Genomic DNA, 18,682 nt, shown 5'->3' with positions numbered 1-18,682 from the left:
TTCACATACCTCTCTTCTAAAGATAAGAAATGGGATTTTCCTTTCAGAAGTGGTAAGATCTTGCATTCTTTCACCCTGAGTCTTATGGCATGCTAGCTATAGAGGATCTGTGCTCCGGTTTTCCAATGTGTAAAATAAGGATAATGATACTTATTCTCCTTTGCAAAGTCCTTTAAGCTCTACTGAGAAAGGCTTTGTTTACACTGGAACCTGAACAACAAAACTTTTGTCATTCATAGGTGTGAACCCCCCCCCCCCCAAAAAAAAACAACAAAAAACAAGTTTTGCCGCCAAAAAGCACCAGTGTGCACACGCTTTGTCGGCAGGAGAGCTCTCTCCTGCTGACAAACAGCAGCTACACTGTTCGCCTTTTAGTGGCATGGCTGTAGTGGCACGGCTGTAGTGGCACAGCTGTGTCGCTAAAAGGTGCGTAGTGTAGACACAGCTGAAGAGTGTGTGCAGATTTGGTCACCGCATCTCAAAAAAGATGTATTAGAATTGGAAAAGATACAGAGAATGGCAACAAAAATGAATAGGGGTATGGAACAGTTTCCATATGAGGAGAGATTAAAAAGATTAGGACTTTTCAGCTTGGAAAACTGAAGTCAAAGGGGGGATATGAGAGAGGTCTATAAAAATCTTGACTGGTGTGGAGATAGTGTATAACATTTCCTTATTCACCCCTTCACATAACACAAGAATTAGGGGTCACCCAATGAAATTAACAGGCAGCAGGTTTAAAACAAACAAAAAGAAATACTTCTTCACGCAATGCTCAGTCAACCTATGAAACACGTAGCCAGTGGATGTCATGAAGGCCAAAACTGTAACAGGATTTAAAAAAGAACGATAAGTTCATGGAGGATAGGCCCATCAACGGCTATTAGCCAGGACGGTCAGGGATAGAACATCATGCTCTGAGTGTCCTAGCCTTTGTCTGCCAGAAGCTGGGAATGGGCGGCAGGGGATGGATCACTCAATGATTGTCTGTTCTGTTCGTTCCCTCTGAAGCACCTGGCATTGGCCATTGTTGGAAGACAGAACACTGAGCTACAGGGACCACTGGTCTGACCCAGTATTGCCGTTATGTTCTTAAGCAACTAAGCATGGACCAGCTTAATGACATTAGCAACTGAACCAAAACTTTGAGCAAGAGATGTAATACAGCCTAGCAAATCAATGCACTTTATTTTTAACAGTGAATGTACCAAGCTACAGACAGAAATTAGGATATATTATATGTATAAAATACTAAAAAGCAGAATTTAATTCTAGGAAGTGACTCAGCAACTGAAGTAAATCAAACAATATTTTAACCTTAATTTAGAAAGTCAATCCCTATCATACCTCTGTATTTGATGAGTTTTCCCAGAACATTGCATTGTAGGTAAAACGTTTATCATTTCTCCACATTTTTCTGTTCTGATTTTCTTCTGGAGGGGAAATGTTGATTTTCACCACTCCATCTATGGATTCTAACTGCACTCCTGGAGGACCAATTTTAGCTGCAAAAATTAAACATTATCATGAAGCACAACAACTTTGTTGAAAAACCAAAAGTTACATGTTTGAACAAGTAAACTACAAGAAACTGCCTAATTTTCAGTTCTTCAGGTAGAATCTAACAGTAGCTTAACTGAATAAACTCCAAGTGTTATCTGGGACCGAAGACAGTTAACGTAATACTTACTGGCTGTAACAATATTACGGTAACTTCCTGATTCTGAAATGAAGAGTCATAAATTTGTGGAATAAGGTTACAAGAAAGACTTACTTTAAAAAAGCCCATTCCCCAAGAACCAACCCAATATTAATGGAAGGATTCAGCTGTATATAGGTTATCATTCGTGGTAAATTAAAGGTAGACAGTAGGACTGCTGGAATGCTAGCTTCTCAAATACATTTGCCAACATCAGCACAGGGGCAATGACACATATGGTACTTTGGGGGAGAGCTGATTCCCTATCTGGACCATCCTGCCTCTTCCCTAATGCTAGGAATGAAATTCATTGGGGTGGGTACAGTGTAGAGATGGCCACCATAGAAAACCATTACCTGCAAACATAAAGGGCCCTACATCACACCACTTTACCACTGGAGTGCTGCACAGCTGAAAAGCTGGGAAGACTAACTGACGCATACCATGTATGGTGGGCTCATCCGTCATAAATTTTTCATGACCATCACTTAAAGCTGCTTATTACATTAGATAGGTTATAGTAATGTTAACCTTATAACTAAGCATGCAAGTCAGAATAGTCAGAGCTAAGGGTCTCAAAATAATCTTAACTTACATACTTCACAGGTATTTTGATTACTAATTAGATTAAATGTAAATATTTCATTACATATTTGATAATAAAAATAACATGGTCCAAGCAATATAAGTCTATTCATTGCATATTTCATACAGTGCTATAATGTAGTAAAGGTTGGGAAATTAGACATTATGGGTGAGATTTTCAAAGGTACAAATGGGATTTAGCCATCCTTATGGAAGGGGTTTGTACTGTTTTAGTCAAGTTATTTAAAACAGCATAACTTGTGTTTGGACAAGATCTCAGGAAAGTTACTATATAAATACTATTACTAAAAGCATAAAAAGGCAGTTGCTCTATAAAACAGCAGAGCCAATAATAATACAAATCTCTACACTGTATTTTATATTGTGCTGTAACGCCGTAAATTGAAAAATAATTAACCTGTTTAATAACAAAGTACATATGTAATTCATACCTATTAAATCTGGTATAAATGATATAGTAGACCATAGAGATTTTTCTTCCCCTCTTTCAGCTCTTATACGCACATTATAAGAATCTAAATAAGCTGTCATTGCAGAGGAGAAGTCACATTCTGTGACAGTGACATTCTGACAGCCAGATAGCTCTTTCCAATCTGTTGTTTCTTCTTTCCCAAAATCCTCAAATGTTCTGCAAGTAAAAAAATAAAAGTAGGTTTCTATTGGTGATAAAAGTTAAATGTAAACATTCATTTTGTATTTTGATCAGCACCATCTGGTGGTCAAAAATCTATTCAACTGGTCTCAGAATTCTAGAATACCTGTTTAATTTAGGTTACTTTATGAATGCTAGTCTGGGTTAATTATTGAATAAGGAATCCATGCTGCCAATTTGCTTTTCTAGTCCAACATTTAAACACAACAGAAAAAAATAAAGATAATTTCAGGATTATCGTTTTTGGGATTAAACCCTGAGTGCACTACCAAACTGGGGTGTATTTTATTACCCCTCAAGTGCCCTGATAGAATAGGGGTTGCAAGAAGTGCTTGGAGGAGACCTAAGTGGCAAAGGAAAGGGATGGGGGAAAAGGAGTTACAGTTGTGAAGAGTATAGCTGAGGGGAGAGTAGACTGGAGGAGGGAAGGAGAGAAATGAAGGAAAGGAGACAGAATAGGAAATCAGAAACAACAAATGGGAAAAAGAAAACAGAATAAAATAAAAACACAGGAGAGTTAACTATTCTATCCTATCAGAACTGGGCTTCTCACCAAAAACCACCTGTCTCCAAAAGACAATTCAGACATCAGGAAGTGGCACAAACAATAGGGGAGAGATGACTCTCCTGATTAAAAGTGGAAAAAATTGGAAAACTGAGAAATAACCATTAAAGATGTTGATCCCGTTGTATAACCACTATATTTTGTCTTCAGCAGGACAGTGTTACATGTTTCTGAGGTAAACCCTGTATTTTTGAAGTCAACTTTCTCCCACCCAAAAGATAAAGAGAAGCACACCTAATCTTCATGTTCAAATACATAACATAATTCTCTCTCTGACATCTTAATTATGGAGTTGCTACTAAGCCAGACAAGTTTGTGCATTTATTTGTTGGGAAAGGGGTAATGAGAAATAATAGCCACATTAGAAAGAAGCAAGAAGCACAAACTAAAAAAAAAGGAGCTAACTGAACATAAGGATATAAAAACAGTTTAATCTGATGACTAAAGTTTGTAAATTAAGAGCACCCAGCCATTGTTTCTCTTTCTGTATTTATAAAGACCTTGACCAGCTAATCAGAGTTCTTTACTGGGGAATATTCACAAATCTTGTGTTTTTCAATTCTGAGCCAAACAGATGATTTGAAACACAATCAGCAATTCAAAAAGGTATGGATCTCAATGCAGCCACATAATCTGTTACATGCATCTTTTACAATATGCAGTGTTACTATTGAATGTGTTCTTACAAATGATATGCATGCCAATACTGGGGAACATCTACACAGGAATTATATGATTTGCGGGAACTATGCCATGGTTGCTTCTTAGGGGTGCATCAGTTTAGGATTGAATTTTCAGACACTTAATTCTATGGTGTTTCCCAAACACAAAGTAGTACCAAGAATCAGTGTCCTGGCTGCAATGGGAACCATAATTTGGTGTTTTCATAGTGAAATTCTCAAGTTTCTAGCATTTGCTCTTTTGCACTTTCAGTATGTTGAGAACATTCAAATTATCACAGGTACAGACCTACAGATATACACACTGATACATAATTAGGGCCCTACCAAATTCACAGTCCATTTTGGTCAATTTCACAGACCTAGGATTTTAAAAGTAGTCAATTTCATGGTTTCAGATACTTACATTTGAAATTTCAGGGTGTTATAAGCATGGGGATCCCAACCGACAAGAGGGGGGTGTGTGTGTGTGTCCGTCCCCACAAGGCTACTGTAGGGGGGTCACAGCATTACCACCCTTACTTCTCAGCTGCTGCTGACGGAGGTGCTGCCTTCAGAGCTGGGCAGCTGGAGAGTAGGGGACAGTGCTGACATGAAGGTTGCATGGTATGGTGGGGGCAATCACTTTGGGGGAGATGGCAGGGCTAGCATTATGGGTGGGTGACTGCCCAGAGACTTGTGGTTGGGGGGCACCGTGGCCCCCATCCAGCCCAATGCCCCTTTAAATTATGAGTGCTGGGCCTGGAGATGGGAAGAGGCAGGGCTGGGGACCTTTTTAGAAGTGGGGGACCACCAGTGCTGGAACTGTGGGACTGGGAGCCATGTTGCCCCACTTTTTAACATGGGCATAGTTTGGGGGCAGGGGACAGCAACTGCAAATTGCAGGCAATGGGGGAGCTGATAAATGTGCAAGTATTGCAGTTTGTGGGGCCAATGCCGCCCTCTGCCCCCCAAGCTACATCCACATTAAAAAGTGGAGGGGCATGGCCCCCTAGCCGCCCCAGTTCCGATGCTGTTGGCTGGGGGCACCCCAGCCGATGGCTCCTACTATGCATTAGGCTCCAGTAGTCTCGGACGGGCTGAAGAGGGACAGGACTTCTTTCTCTTATGCAGGGGCTGCTCCCAGGGCTGGGTCAGATCCACCTCCAGGAGCCACCCCCCCGCAATCTGCAAGAAGCTCTGCTGCTACTCCATGTACAATGACTCCTCCGTCCACAGCTGGGGAGCGATGGGGGAAGGACGCGGTGGAGGTGTGGAGCTTCCGGCAGCTGGGGGAGGTTCCCAGAGGTGGGGTCTCACCAGCCCCAGGTGCAACCCCGAAGAGAGAAAAGCAAGCAAGTCCCCAGCCCCACCAGGACTAGCGGCCAGAGTCTGGTGCATGATAGGAGCCCAGGCTGGGGTGCCCCCAGCCCTGCCCCTCCCTGGCAGATTTCACAGGGAAGAGCAGACTTCATGGCCGTTGGGGCCCCTACACATATGTCATCACATCATCCAACGGTGACCCTAAGAGCTCCTTTATGGCAACTGGCAAAGGGCACATGGTTATGTAACAATAAATCCCAACAGGTCTGATAAACTTACTACAACCAACACGGAGCCGCGGCCGTCGATCCCGCGCTGTCTGGACCGCAGGTAATTCGATCCAGCTATTCGCGTAGCTGAAGTTGCGTATCTTGGATCGATCCCCCCCTCAGTGTAGTCAGAATAATTAGCCCAACAATGTCTTGTAATGTATCATATGAAAACTGGTGACACACTGGTCATGAATATCATTGTGTGATGTATGTATGAGTTGTATATATATATATATATATATATATATGCGCTGGAAATATGTTCTTAATATGCTATTATGGAGGATAGGTCCATCAGTGGTTATTAGCCTAGGTGGTCAGGGAGACAACCCCATGCTCCAAGTGTCTGTAACGCAGTCCTTGATGGTTCCTCGCTTAGGCAGTGGGGGAACCTGACCACACCCAGTGAACTACACTGGGTGGTCACAAACCAGGCTGCACTTCCCCACTATTACCAGGGGGTTTCTTCCTTTTGTGGAGCTCCTTAAGTCTCTCTGACTGGACGATCAAAATGAGTCAAGAATTCCCACATATTCAGGGATACTCCCTCCCTGTGATCCCAGCAAACGGGTGGGGGAAGTGGCAAGTATATAGTGCTGCCAACAATCCAGCCCCTTTGCAATGGGTTTGGGGAAATCACTCTGGCTTGGTTTCTGGGATGGGCTCAGCTTGTCTTGCCCTGGGAGTCCACTGCATTCTCCTCAGGGTTGGTTTGAAGGTTTCCTGCCCAGAAGTTCCCTCCACAGCTTTGGGAGTCACTCCTTCAGTCTGCTGCTTAGGGTGATCCTGCTCTTTCCCCCACTGCTGATTGCAGCTTCCTCCCTTTTAAAGGCCTCCTCCCTATCATGCATGATTGGCACGGCAAGAGGGGTAGGGTTAGCCCTGCTGCCAGGGCCTCTCTGGCCCCTTCCTCATCCGTGTGCGACCTTTACACCCAATCACAGTGTCCCTAAATTTCCAAATGCCAAAAGCTGGGAATGGAGGACAGGGGATGGATCACTTGATATCTTCCCTGTTCTGTTCATTCCCTCCCAAGCATCTGGCACCAGCTACTGTCAGAAGTTAGGATCCTGTGCTAGATGGACCATTGGTCTGACCCAGTATGGCCATTCTTATGTTAAAAATGTTGTAGAGGCAGTTGATAAACGAGCTTGCCCTAGATAAAGGAATGTGGATTTGCCGGTCTCCATGGATCAAGCTAACAGGCAGATGAGAAAAACAGTATGGCTTGATTACAAGAAAAAGACAATAAAAGTACATTTGCATCTAAGGTAAACAAAGTGATCAGGCCAATTAAGTAAGCAAGTTGACAAGAGGATGAAGAAGGGGCTTGGCACCAGCACCATGAAGAACAACAGGAGAGGGGAACTTTTCCTGGGTTTATTTTTCAAATACATTTCAAAGGTTTTCTAGATTATAAAAGGAAAGAAGGAGGACTCCTTTGTTATCCATCACTTAAGAGACAAAAAGGGGCCAAACACACTTGGAATCTGTGAAAGGTAGATCCCCCCAACCATGTGGGTTGAGGATACTGAAAATGGACTGTAGGTAAGAAATTGCCTGAGACCAGGATTGTAATCTGTTAAATTATAGACACTAGGAAGTGTGTTTTATTTGTTTTACTTGTATCCTTTTCTGTTTCTATTATCTCTGTTTAGTATCACTTAAATCTCTGTTCATTAATAAATTTAATTTTAGTTTTACCATAATCACATCAGTGCTGTTGTATTAAAGTGAAGTGTGCAATCTCAGTTGAGCCAAGAGACTGGTGCGTAGTCTGTCTTTTTTGAGACAGCACACTTGGTATTTCTGTGGGCACCAAGTAACAGGGTCTGGATGCTGCAGGGGAATGCTTTCCCAGGGGATTCAGGAACTGGGACTCTGAATTTTACCTCTCTGCCTCAGCAAAGGAGAGTTTTGCTGGAGCTTAAACTGTGTGTCAGCTCCCTGCCACATCAGTGTATCCGCTTCACCAGCATACTCCTTGAGACTCTGCTAGTCTTAATCTTGCCTTGCAGGTAACAGTGGTTTATGGTTCTAGCTACCCCAAAAAAGTGTTGCAACAAACATGCATAATCTACTGAGGACTACTGCCCCAGCCAGAGTCAGAGTCACCACGGTTGATGACATCGACTAGGCAGTGTGTAGCAAAATTCCCACAACTAACTCAATCCTGCGTATCCATAAATCTCTGGGGCAGTCCTGTGGCACCAGTTAGCAGTGCATGACCTGACCCTTCACATGTTGATGAACAGTGAGAGAGTATGGTGTGCTGGGGTGTTTTTGTCCATACTGGCGGCATGACTGAAACGCATGCAACACAGCTTCACAAGTACAGGATATACATATTTAAATAAACCGTGTGTGCACTTGATACTAAATTTTTAAGATTAGTCTGTCTATGCTGTTCAATTTGATATACTCAGGGATTGCCTTACTTTGGATAAATTTGTGTTATGTCTCCAGGCTCTTACATTCAGCACAGGATTGTGTTTTCCTTTCGCGCTGCATTTTAAAAGTTTCTCAGTGATGTTTTCTTACAAAAAAAGCTAAAGCATTTCTATACAAAGACTCAAGTATCAGAGGGGTAGACATGTTAGTCTATATCCGCAAAAACAACAACGAGTCCGTTGACACCTTAAAGACTAACAGATTTATTTGGGCATAAGCTTTCGTGGGTAAAAAAAACTTATGCTCAAATAAATCTGTTAGTCTTTAAGGTGCCAGAGGACTCCTTGTTGTTTTTATACAAAGACTGATCATTTAAATGCACAGCAGTGAGAAAAATTAATCTAGATTGGTACAAGCAAGACCGCCAGTGCAGCTCCTCCTAGTTTTGATAATTCCCATAAAGATGTTCCCCCTGCACATATCCGATCCAATCATCTGAAAGAAACTAAAATTCCAATTTTGTAAGATTCAGATATGCCTCTTGGACGATTGGGCAAGTACATATTTTGGCATTCACGTTGATTTAAGAATTCATTCTGGGCCTGATCCAGCATCCACTGATATAAATGAAAATTTTGCTCTTCTATATTTTTTTAGTGATTCTTTAGGACAAAATCCACACTGATAGAAATCTAAATAAATAAAGTTATGGCACACATGTATTTTGGCATCTACATTACCACATATGTTGGCAAAGCTTATGTTGCTCAGGGATGTGAAAAACGTAAGTGGTAGTGTTCACAGTGCTATGTCGGTGGGAGAGCTTCTGTGCACTACAAATACAACCACATCAGAATTATCCCTTAACCTAGCTGGAACTAGGTTTTAACCAGTAGACTGAACTGCAACTTTTAACCTATCTAAAGACCACTGTGTCGAAGGGACAACCCTTGATATGCCCCTAAAATGCTTGTAGATTCCCAGATGTAGCAGTTCACACTTTGGGACAGCCTGGGTGTAAGGATGCACTACTAGAAAGCCAGGACTCCCAAAGCTCTATGAATTATAGAAGATTAGTACCACTTCAAACACTAACATCAATGTTTTGAAACTCTTGTAACCAAAAACAGTTCCAGATTTGGGGTGTTAAAAATGTGGCTACATGTCCAAACTATACACAGTGATGAAAAGCAGCACACAAACCACTATAAAAGCATCACTTTTCTTGGGTCACCAGTGTGCTCTTGTGCTTATTTTTAACAATTTTTATATCAATAAACAAACCAACCACAGTGGTGGGTTTTTGTTTTGTTTTTTCCCCTTCTTACCTTCTGTGGAAATGGATGTCAAATAATTTTGGCTCACAGTAAAATAGTAAGCTTACCGTTGGTACTGAGCTGAAAATGTCACATTGAAGTCATTCTCACTACCCCAGCTCCATCTTAGAGTGAAATTTGTGTTTACAACATCAACTTGAACATTCTGAGGGCTCATCAGATTCATTTGGCCTACAAAAATATTGGGGCAGGGAGAGGGGGGAGAGATAGGAAGAGGTTGGGGAAAATGTTATTGTACACAAAGTTTAAGGACGTGTGACATCAGTTCCACAACAGTAATCTTTACATGTTAAAAATTAAAATAGAATACTAAGTTTAGTACAGTTAAAAAGCACTCAAGCCTATTGAAATAGCAAGATAATTCATTGCTTCTTAGCCTATTAATAGAGATTTCTCCTCTATAATTGGGATTCAATTTTTTTCTCTTTTTATACAGAGTTTCAAGACTTATTGCATGGAAGAATTCACTGGTTCTGAATTCATGTCAGCCAAAGCATTTAAAAAGCAAGTGCAGTGCCAGCTTTCAACACTTGGATCTCTGGGCAGAAGCTCTACTAGAGAGGTGTCTGCTGCTCTCTACCATTTCACAGCTGTAAAATGGACCCAGAAGATCTATGACCTTTCTCCCTGCTACAATATATTTTGAGATACGATCACCACAAAGACTTCTCCACACAGTATGACCCTGGGATTCCTTTGCTTCAACCCAACATTTCCTCTTGAGCAAGAGTAGTGCTGGTTAGTGTCCTCCATAAAAAGTTTGGAGGGTAAATGGTAAAAATGCTTCAAGACACAAACAAGAATGAGCAGAGAAGAGACTGAAGATGGACCAATACTCTGCATCTTTTTATTTCAGGAGGATGGAGATGGTGGAGAAATGGGAATCAGTCTTGAACAGATTTTTTGTTGTTATTTTGAAGACAGGAAAATGGTGGCAGGAAAGGGAAGACACAGTTATTGTGTGTGCGCAAGAGTGGAGATAAAGGAAATGAAACTTGCAGACTCTTTTTTTTTTTTTTTTAATACATAACACATGGTAACTCTTCAGACAGCAACTGTTCCACTTTTTAATAAAATACTCCTTTAAGAAATGGAAGGAAAGACTGTTACCTAATTCTATAGTGCAGAGCATGCATGGCACAAGAACATATCACCCTGCCAGTACACAGGAAGTAGAGGATTTCCAGCAAGCTGCCTCCATTTTCAAATGTCAGAAAAAAGAAGCTGCATCATTGAGGAGATAAAAATCTAATCTGTTTTCAGATCAAAACTTGTGTTTCTACTCTGAAGAGTGAGTGTGTAAAAATGGCTCCTTCTTCCTCAGCAGATCTGCACTCTGTATGTATGCAAAATCATATGAGCACAATTTTGTGAAAAAAGATATTTTTTACTACTGTCTGCCCTGAAAAAGTAACAACTGCGAGAATGAAAGATTATTCTCTTACTCATGTAACATTACATTGGTTAAATAAATTCCATTTGCAAGGCCACTTTTTCAACATCATTGCCTTTGAATTATGCAACCCTCAATGATAGGGTAGCAGAGGTTTAACTATGGGCATTAATTGAAGACAATGGGGTCACACAGGTGTAATAGAGGGCAGCAGTTGGACTGAATATTTATTACTGGTAATGACCTGTGAGCCAAAAAGAACATAGCCTTGACTTTTGGCTTGGCTCCCAAGCTGAAGCTGCAGGGGTTGACTGGAAGGGCAGGGGAATGGGTAGGGGGAGACATGTAAACTGAGCACGTTTGAGCTGGAATTCACTGAAGCAGTAAAACAGGAATCTCAAAAAAATTCTCAGTCACTTTTCAGAATAGAACTGCACTTTAAGTTTCTAATGTGATATCAGTAATAAAGCTTAGTTTAATACACAAATATTGAGATTGTATCCCTTTTACTTTGTTATAACAATTTTTAAAATTTTAGCAAACATGCTTGTCCAATGTAACAGTCATAAGTTCAACCACGTATCCCATAAGAAAAATCTGCCAAATTCTTTTTTTTTTTTTAAAAGGTAGGGTGCTGAAGATTTCAAGTGCTATCAGCAGAAAAGTGTTAGCTCCTGGGGCAGTAATTCATGAGATCACAGGAGTTGGAGGGAAAGAAGTTCAGTGAACCTTCATGGACTACCGTATATACTCGATCATAAGCTGGTTCGTTTATAAGCCGACCCCCCCAAGATGGATAAGTAAAAATTTTTATGACCCATTCATAAGCCAGCCCTATTAATTCAGGGGTCAGCAAACTTTGGCTCCCAGGCCATCAGGATAAGCCGCTGGTGGGCCAAGATGGTTTGTTTACCTCGAGCGTCCGCAGGCACGGAGGTAAACCTAAGTAAACAGTGTCCCAGCGCGCCAACTGCTTACCCTGACGGGCCGGGATAGCAACTGGTGGGGAATTTTTTTGGGGGGGAGGGGTGGAGAAGCTGGGGGTTAGGGGAGTAACCCGTGACCAACCCCCACATGACCCCAACCCTAGCCTGGGACCCCCACACTCTCCCCATCCCATCCCTTCCCACCTTATCTGGGGAGGATGTCTCTGACCTGGCTGGAGCTGCTCCGGCAGGCTGGACAGTGCAGCCGCAGCCTGCTCTGGGGTGCGGGGCCAAGCGGCACAGCTGCAGCCTGCCAGCCCTGGAGCTGCAGCTGCTCCAGAGGCTGGGGGGAGAGCAGCGTGGCCAGAAGCGGAGAGACTCTGGCCCCGCCTCTTCCCTTCTGTCTCTGCTGGCTGTGCTGCCTCTCCTTGCTCCCTCTGTTGGGGGGAGGGGCTGTGTCCCACCTCTCCCTCTCTGTACCCGTTCATAAGCCGACCCCCTTCTCTGGTGCTTCCCTTTTTTACTAAAAAAATTCGGCTTATGAACGAGTATATATGGTATATCAGTGGTTCTCAAAGTTTTGTACTGGTGACTCCTTTCACACAGCAAGCCTCTGAGTGCGACCCCCCCCCCCCATAGATTAAAAACCCTTTTTTATACATTTATAAATGCTGGAGGCAAAGCAGGGTTTGGGGTGGAGACTGACAGCTCATAACCGCCCACGTAATAACCTCGTGACCCCCAGTTTGAACCCCTGGACTATATCTAAGAAATTCTGCAACACATTCAAACTTGCCACTCTTTTCAGTTAACCATATACACTATGCTAAAAAGCTTATGTTGTATGATGATCAGGAAGGAAGGAAAGGAGGAAATAACTTTCTTACTAATCAAACATCTGTCTAGCAGAGCAGCTTTAGCCACAAACACATGCTCTTAATTTAACTAGACACCATGTTATGGCAAAGACTAGTAACAGTGGAAGAGGAAAAACTGTAGCCAATGCGTGACTGGATATTTCCAGGGCCAGACAGCAGAGGTGTAAAAAGGGAGGGCTATTTATGATTTGGGTGGAAAGAACAACATAACATTTAGCATATTGTTTTCTTCAACAAAAGCATTCACATTCTAATATTGTAAAGGTTTTACCTTTTTTTTTTTTAAATAAAAGCATTGTCTATCTTAACACAAGCAGATTAAAGCAGCTCATGTGATCTTTAAAGGGACACGGACAACTTTAACATTTCTAAATGATTATTTTAAAAAAAAAGTAGTTTCTGATAGAGCATTCTTTAAAGAGCTTGTTCTGATTTATTTTTCAAAATCATTCTCCCCTTAAGGTTTACAATGTTTTTTTTTCAGCTAAGGTGAAAATGACCAAAACCCCAAATCATGTAAACACTTATACACATACTTAGCCTCATGCATGTGAGTAGTTCCATTGAATTCACAACTAACAACTAGATTCTCATGGTGTGAAGTTAAGCATAAATGTGAATGTTTGCAGGACTGGGAGCTAGCTGGCTATCCAAGAGAATCCGTAAAAGTAGCTATACATAGTGCTGTCAAATGCAAAACTAAATAGAAAAAACGTTTCATTGACATTTTACTTACAAGTTACTCCCCAAGATTACTATAACTGTAGGTGGTAAAAAACTCCAGACAGAAGTGTGAGTTTAAAGTTGAACATGTCCTTTTGATTTCAAAGGAACTGTCACTTATCTCACTTCATTTGTACATATGTACACATAAAAAGTCCCCAAACCATGCTCCTTTAAGTTCACTTCAGAGAAATCCTCAAAACACTTTCATAACAAACATTTGAGGGTCCCCTTTTGTTCTCTCACACACAAATAGTTTCTTTCACTGGAAAACATTACAGTCAGACATTAACACATCATGGAAAAGAAACTTCAGACAACCACAAGAAACTATTTTCACATCTAAAGTTATCTTGTGTTTGTTTTCAGTCTCATCCCCAGTTTTAAAGGTTATTTCATCTATTCATATGATGACTAAAGAGTTTCATCTTTGTAAAAGAAGACACACACAAGATTGAGCGTGTCACACGAGTGTAGCAGCAATCTCTAAGGGATGTCACTGGTGGCCAGCTTCCCAGATAGGCAGACCACCCTTGTCCACCCACCCCTTTTCATATGCCCCTTTCCTCTCGTAACACCCAATGAAACACATATCCTTTCACGTAAACTCCAACTCTTTCAGTAAAGACCTGAGAATTCCCATTTCTTTTCTCCACTGCAGCACAGAGATACACTCACAAATGCCAACACTAGTTGTACACTGAAATAAATTTAAGAAAAAATAATAGTATTTTGTGTGATCAAAGCATTTTTTTGTTTTTCATTTCAAACTCTGAGTTGTATTTGCCTTTATTAATATAAGTTTTTACATTAATATTGTGAACAAGTAGAAGAATATGGAAGTGCTCAATGTCCCTATATAAACACTAGCTGAGAGTTATTTTACAATAATAAGGCTCTCCACACCAGAGCCAATAAAGTATACAGACAGGCGTGCCAAATCATTAGAAGGAAAAAAAAAAAAAAAAAAATCGGTCAGCCTCAGTCCTAATTCAAACAGATTGATAATTCACATGATGATTATCACCCTGCATTACATAACCATCCATGGTTGCATGGATTTTTTTTTCAATCCCTTCATCTGCTCAATCTATATTCAAATATTCCCTTGTGATAAAATAATATAGCCAGCCCGATGTTAAAGTGCACTAGGAAACCTTTAATGAGCCCCAGCAGGGTCTACACAGACCAAGATGCTAGTGTGCAATATGTTAGTGTGGTTCAGAAGTCGCACACTATAGTGTGCATTACCCCACCATGCACACAAACCCTTGCCTGAACACAATTCAAAAGCTCACTTAGACCACATCTACCCCAGGAAAAACTGAGTTGTTTTTACAAGGTGATAGCTAGTACATGATAGCTGACATTTTGTAAAACGTTAGTGCAGACCAAGCAATCTGTAGCTTTACCTTGATGTAGCTGACTAAGGTGAACGGGGGGCTGGGAGGAAGGTCAAGGATGTCTCCAATGGGGCTTGTGTTACTGATTTACAGTGGACAGAGAGAATCATAGGGCTTGTCTACACAAGGACACTCAAGAAAAATCAAACTGAATTCAAGAGTGAATTTGAAGTGCATTAGTTAAACCGCATTAAACCCGTGTGGTTGCCCTCACTGAGAATTAAAGTGGCCTTAATTCAGTTTATGCAGAGGTATTGTAGACATGTTGGTGCCAAGATATTAGAGAGACAAGGTGGGTGAGGTAATATCTTTTATTGGGTCAACTTCTGTTGGTGAGAGAGACAAGCTTTTGAGCTTACATGGAGCTCTTCTTCAGGTCTGGGAAAGGTACTAAGACTTTGTCTACACTGCCAAGTTGTCAACAAAACTTTTGTCTTTCACAGGTGCTTAAAAAAGCCCCCCTCCGAAAGACAAAAGTTTTGCCGCAGCAAGTGGCAATGTGAATGTGGCTTTGTCAGCAGGACCGCTCTCCTGCCAACAAACTGAATGCCACTCATGGGGGTGGAAGTATTTTGTTGGCAAAGGTGACGACAAAGTGCCAACAAGGAGGGTTTACACAAGCCGACTTTTAGCGACAAGGCTGTGTCAACACAGCCCTGTCGCTAAAAGCTGTGTGGTGTAGACAAGCCCTCAGAGTGACACAGCAGAATACAAGAGGAAACAGGTTGTTCAGCATAGGTAGTCCCCACATATTTCAAGGGACCATTCAAGGTGAAGTGGCCTGTTAACAACTCTTCAGTCCTAAGGGGAAAAGGAACTAAGTTGTCACCTACCACCCTACAATGGAACCCATAAGGGGTATCAAACAATTACAACTCATACTTCAATCTTTCCTGAACCTTCTCTTCTGGCCTTCATACATCCTCTCTCCACCAACACACACACCTCATCAGAAGAAAGTTCCCAGCAGACCAAGACATACCAACTCAAAGCAGCACCAATCCCTGCCAGAACAACAAATGCAAAACCTGCAGACATCTCTCTATGGGTACAATGACCAACAACCTCAACAACGCTCCTTTCAAGATCCATGGGTCCCACACATGTCCATCACATGTGATGTACCTCATCCAGTGCACTAAATACCCAACCAACAACTACGTGGGTGAAACCAGACAATCACTACACTCTCAAATGAACCCACACAGAAAATAAGACAAAAATACCACATCATCCTGTGGGTGCACACTTTTCACAAAGTGATCACGCCATATCTAACCTCTCAATCCTATTTTCAAAGGAAACCTGCACAACACCTTCAAAAGACGAACCTGGGAGCTTAAATTTACAACTTTGCTAAACATTAAAAATCATGGACTATATAGGGACAGTGGATTTATGGCTTATTACAATGATCAGTAACCAGCTAACCATCCCACTCCAGCATCTTTCCTCCCTCCCTTCCCATGACTGCTCCATCTTGTAATTAAGGGTACGTCTTCACTACCCGCCGATCGATTTATCCGGGATCGATATATTGCGTCTCATTAAGACGTGATATATCGATCCCCGAACGTGCTCACTGTTGACTCCGGAACTCCACCAGAGCGAGCGGCGGTAGTGCAGTCGACGGGGGAGCCGCGGCCGTTGATCCCGCGCTGTCTGGACCCCAGGTAATTCGATCCAGCTATTCGCGTAGCTGAAGTTGCGTATCTTGGATCGATCCCCCCCCCAGTGTAGACCAGCCCTAAGTGTGACACTGAGTACCTGTCCCAGACTGGAAGAAGAGCTCTGTGTAAGCTTGTCTATCTCACCAAAATTAATTGGTCCAATAAAACATATTACCTCACCCACCTTGTGTGGCTGAGCCTGGCCTACACAACAGGACTAGGTCGACATAAGCTGCTTTGTGTTGACCTAGCTGTGAAAGTGTTTTCACTTAAAGATGGCTCCTACCAACCTACGTGTCTCTCTACACCAATATAGTAACATGACCCCCCTGAGTAGCGACACTTAACTGTTGATAATGGGCTGGGCATAATTTAAAAGTCAGTGGGGGCACATGACTGCTTCACCTCTGGGCCCTTTCCCACTCCTCCCGTGCCTCCCACAACCGCTTCAAGCTGGCACCAACTTGTCTCCACGCCCATCACAGCTCCTTCCTCACTTCTCCCATTGCCTCCCCGCTGCGGACAGAGGCTCCAGCCACCTACTGCCAAGCATCGGTAACTGCAGCTGCGAGTGAGGAAGGGATGGGACTCAGTGGGCTTCCCTGCGCTCCCTCTGGCAGAGCTGTGCTGCCCACCCACTCTCCTCCCTGCCCCAGGCACCTCCTAGCAGGGCTCAGCAGGAGTGCTAGGTGCCAGTGCCTTTTCTACACAGCCCAACTCCTATCCTGGCAAAAATCTGGGGGTTGTGTGACACCCCCTCTCCCCCCAACAAGTCATGTCGGGATGTAATTAGGGTCAAGGTAGCGTCAGTGTAGACACAGCGTTGTTTACGTCTACGGTTACTGGCTTTCAGGAGCTATCCCGCAGTACCCCCACACTGACAATACAATCGATACAAGGGCTCCTGGTGAAGGCCCTCACCTCCGACACAAAGCCAAGTCTGCACACGTACACACACACACACGATTTAATAACTGCGGGGGCTGTATGCCAACATAAGCGAGGTGGTCAATTTTGTAGTGTAGACACGGCCTGATTCAGTTTAGTTTAATTCACTTCCAAGTAAACGGAACTGACCCACATTAAGGCCACTGTCACGCTAAATAAAAGGCACCACATGGCAGATTAACTAACCCACTCTAACAGTCCATTTGGACCATCTCTCCTGGCGCGGGCGAGCCCTGGGGGAGCCCAGCCGCCGGCTGACAGCGGCACAAGCGAGGCCGGTGTGGGGTTCAGGGCCGCCTTGTCTCTCCGCTTCCATCAGGGCTGCTGCCGCTGGCGGTCCGGGGCCGAGGCGCGGCAGACACAGCCCGGCCAGGCAGAGCCGCCGGCGCCCAGGGCTGGACTCGGGGGGGCTCTGAGGCCGCAGGCTGGACACGAGGCCGCAGGCTGGACACGCGGCTACCCCCCCCCCCAGGCGGGCACAGATCGGCCCGGGGGGCGCCACAGACCCCACAACCTGCCCCCCGGCGAAGCCGCCGCGCTCACCTGCGCCGAGGGGAACCGGCCCCAGCAGGAGCGGGAGGAGCAGGAGCAGCAGCAGCTCCGGCGGCGCCATCCTCCCGCGGGGGCTCTAGCGACCAGGCTTGTGCCTGGAAACCACCCCGGGCCCCCGCCGCTGCCTCGAGCCACCGTCGCCGCGCCCCGGTCTCGCGCTGCGCACACGCCTCCAGGCTTCAGCGACTCTTCCCAGAAACCCGGGCAGAGCTAGCGCGAGAGCTGGCGTGGGCGGTGTGGGGGAGTGACGTCACCGCCCCAGCCAGCAGCTGTGTTTGTGTGTGTGGTTCCTGCCCACGGACAGCGTGAAAACAGGCCTGGCAGGGCTCATTTCTAGGTCTGTGCAGTTTCCAGCAGAATGCCCCCACCTCAGCCTGGTCAGGGCCTCGGAGTGCAGCTGCAATGCAAATAACATGGGGCAGATTGGCCCAACCGCGGGCACTGGGTGTTTTATTGCAAACCCATCACAGTAATTAATATGTAAGAGCATAATTTCTCGGGGGAAGGAGGAGAAGCTGCCCCCCATTTCCTTACACCAATCGTTATTTCTGTTGCTAGTGCCTTGGGGCCCCAGTTGAGGTTCATGGCCCTACTGTGAGTCACAGTCTGTGACAAACTCAGAACAAAAAGATGCTCCCTCCCTGTCCTGAAGAACTTAATGTGCCTTCTAACTGTGGCTATTTTA

The 18,682-nt window shown here is 43.8% G+C and overlaps 1 protein-coding gene across 1 annotated transcript in view; it reads right to left on the bottom strand.

Annotated features, from left to right (window-relative positions):
* The window catches only part of IFNAR1 (interferon alpha and beta receptor subunit 1), a 35,211-nt gene extending 17,111 nt beyond the window's left edge, over positions 1 to 18,100 (bottom strand). Inside the window, exons 1-4 of the mRNA XM_065402726.1 lie at positions 17,989 to 18,100; positions 9,552 to 9,675; positions 2,737 to 2,933; positions 1,348 to 1,505 (exon numbers count right to left, since the gene is read on the bottom strand). Coding sequence (XP_065258798.1) covers positions 1,348 to 1,505; positions 2,737 to 2,933; positions 9,552 to 9,675; positions 17,989 to 18,058 — 549 coding nt within the window. The 5' untranslated portion in view covers positions 18,059 to 18,100. The remainder of the gene's footprint in view (positions 1 to 1,347; positions 1,506 to 2,736; positions 2,934 to 9,551; positions 9,676 to 17,988) is intronic.
* Positions 18,101 to 18,682: the final 582 nt, after the last annotated feature.

Source organism: Emys orbicularis, chromosome 1 (assembly GCF_028017835.1).
Source record: "Emys orbicularis isolate rEmyOrb1 chromosome 1, rEmyOrb1.hap1, whole genome shotgun sequence".
In the NCBI taxonomy this organism is placed as follows: domain Eukaryota; kingdom Metazoa; phylum Chordata; order Testudines; family Emydidae; genus Emys; species Emys orbicularis.
This window is presented reverse-complemented; position numbering and strand designations above follow the sequence as displayed.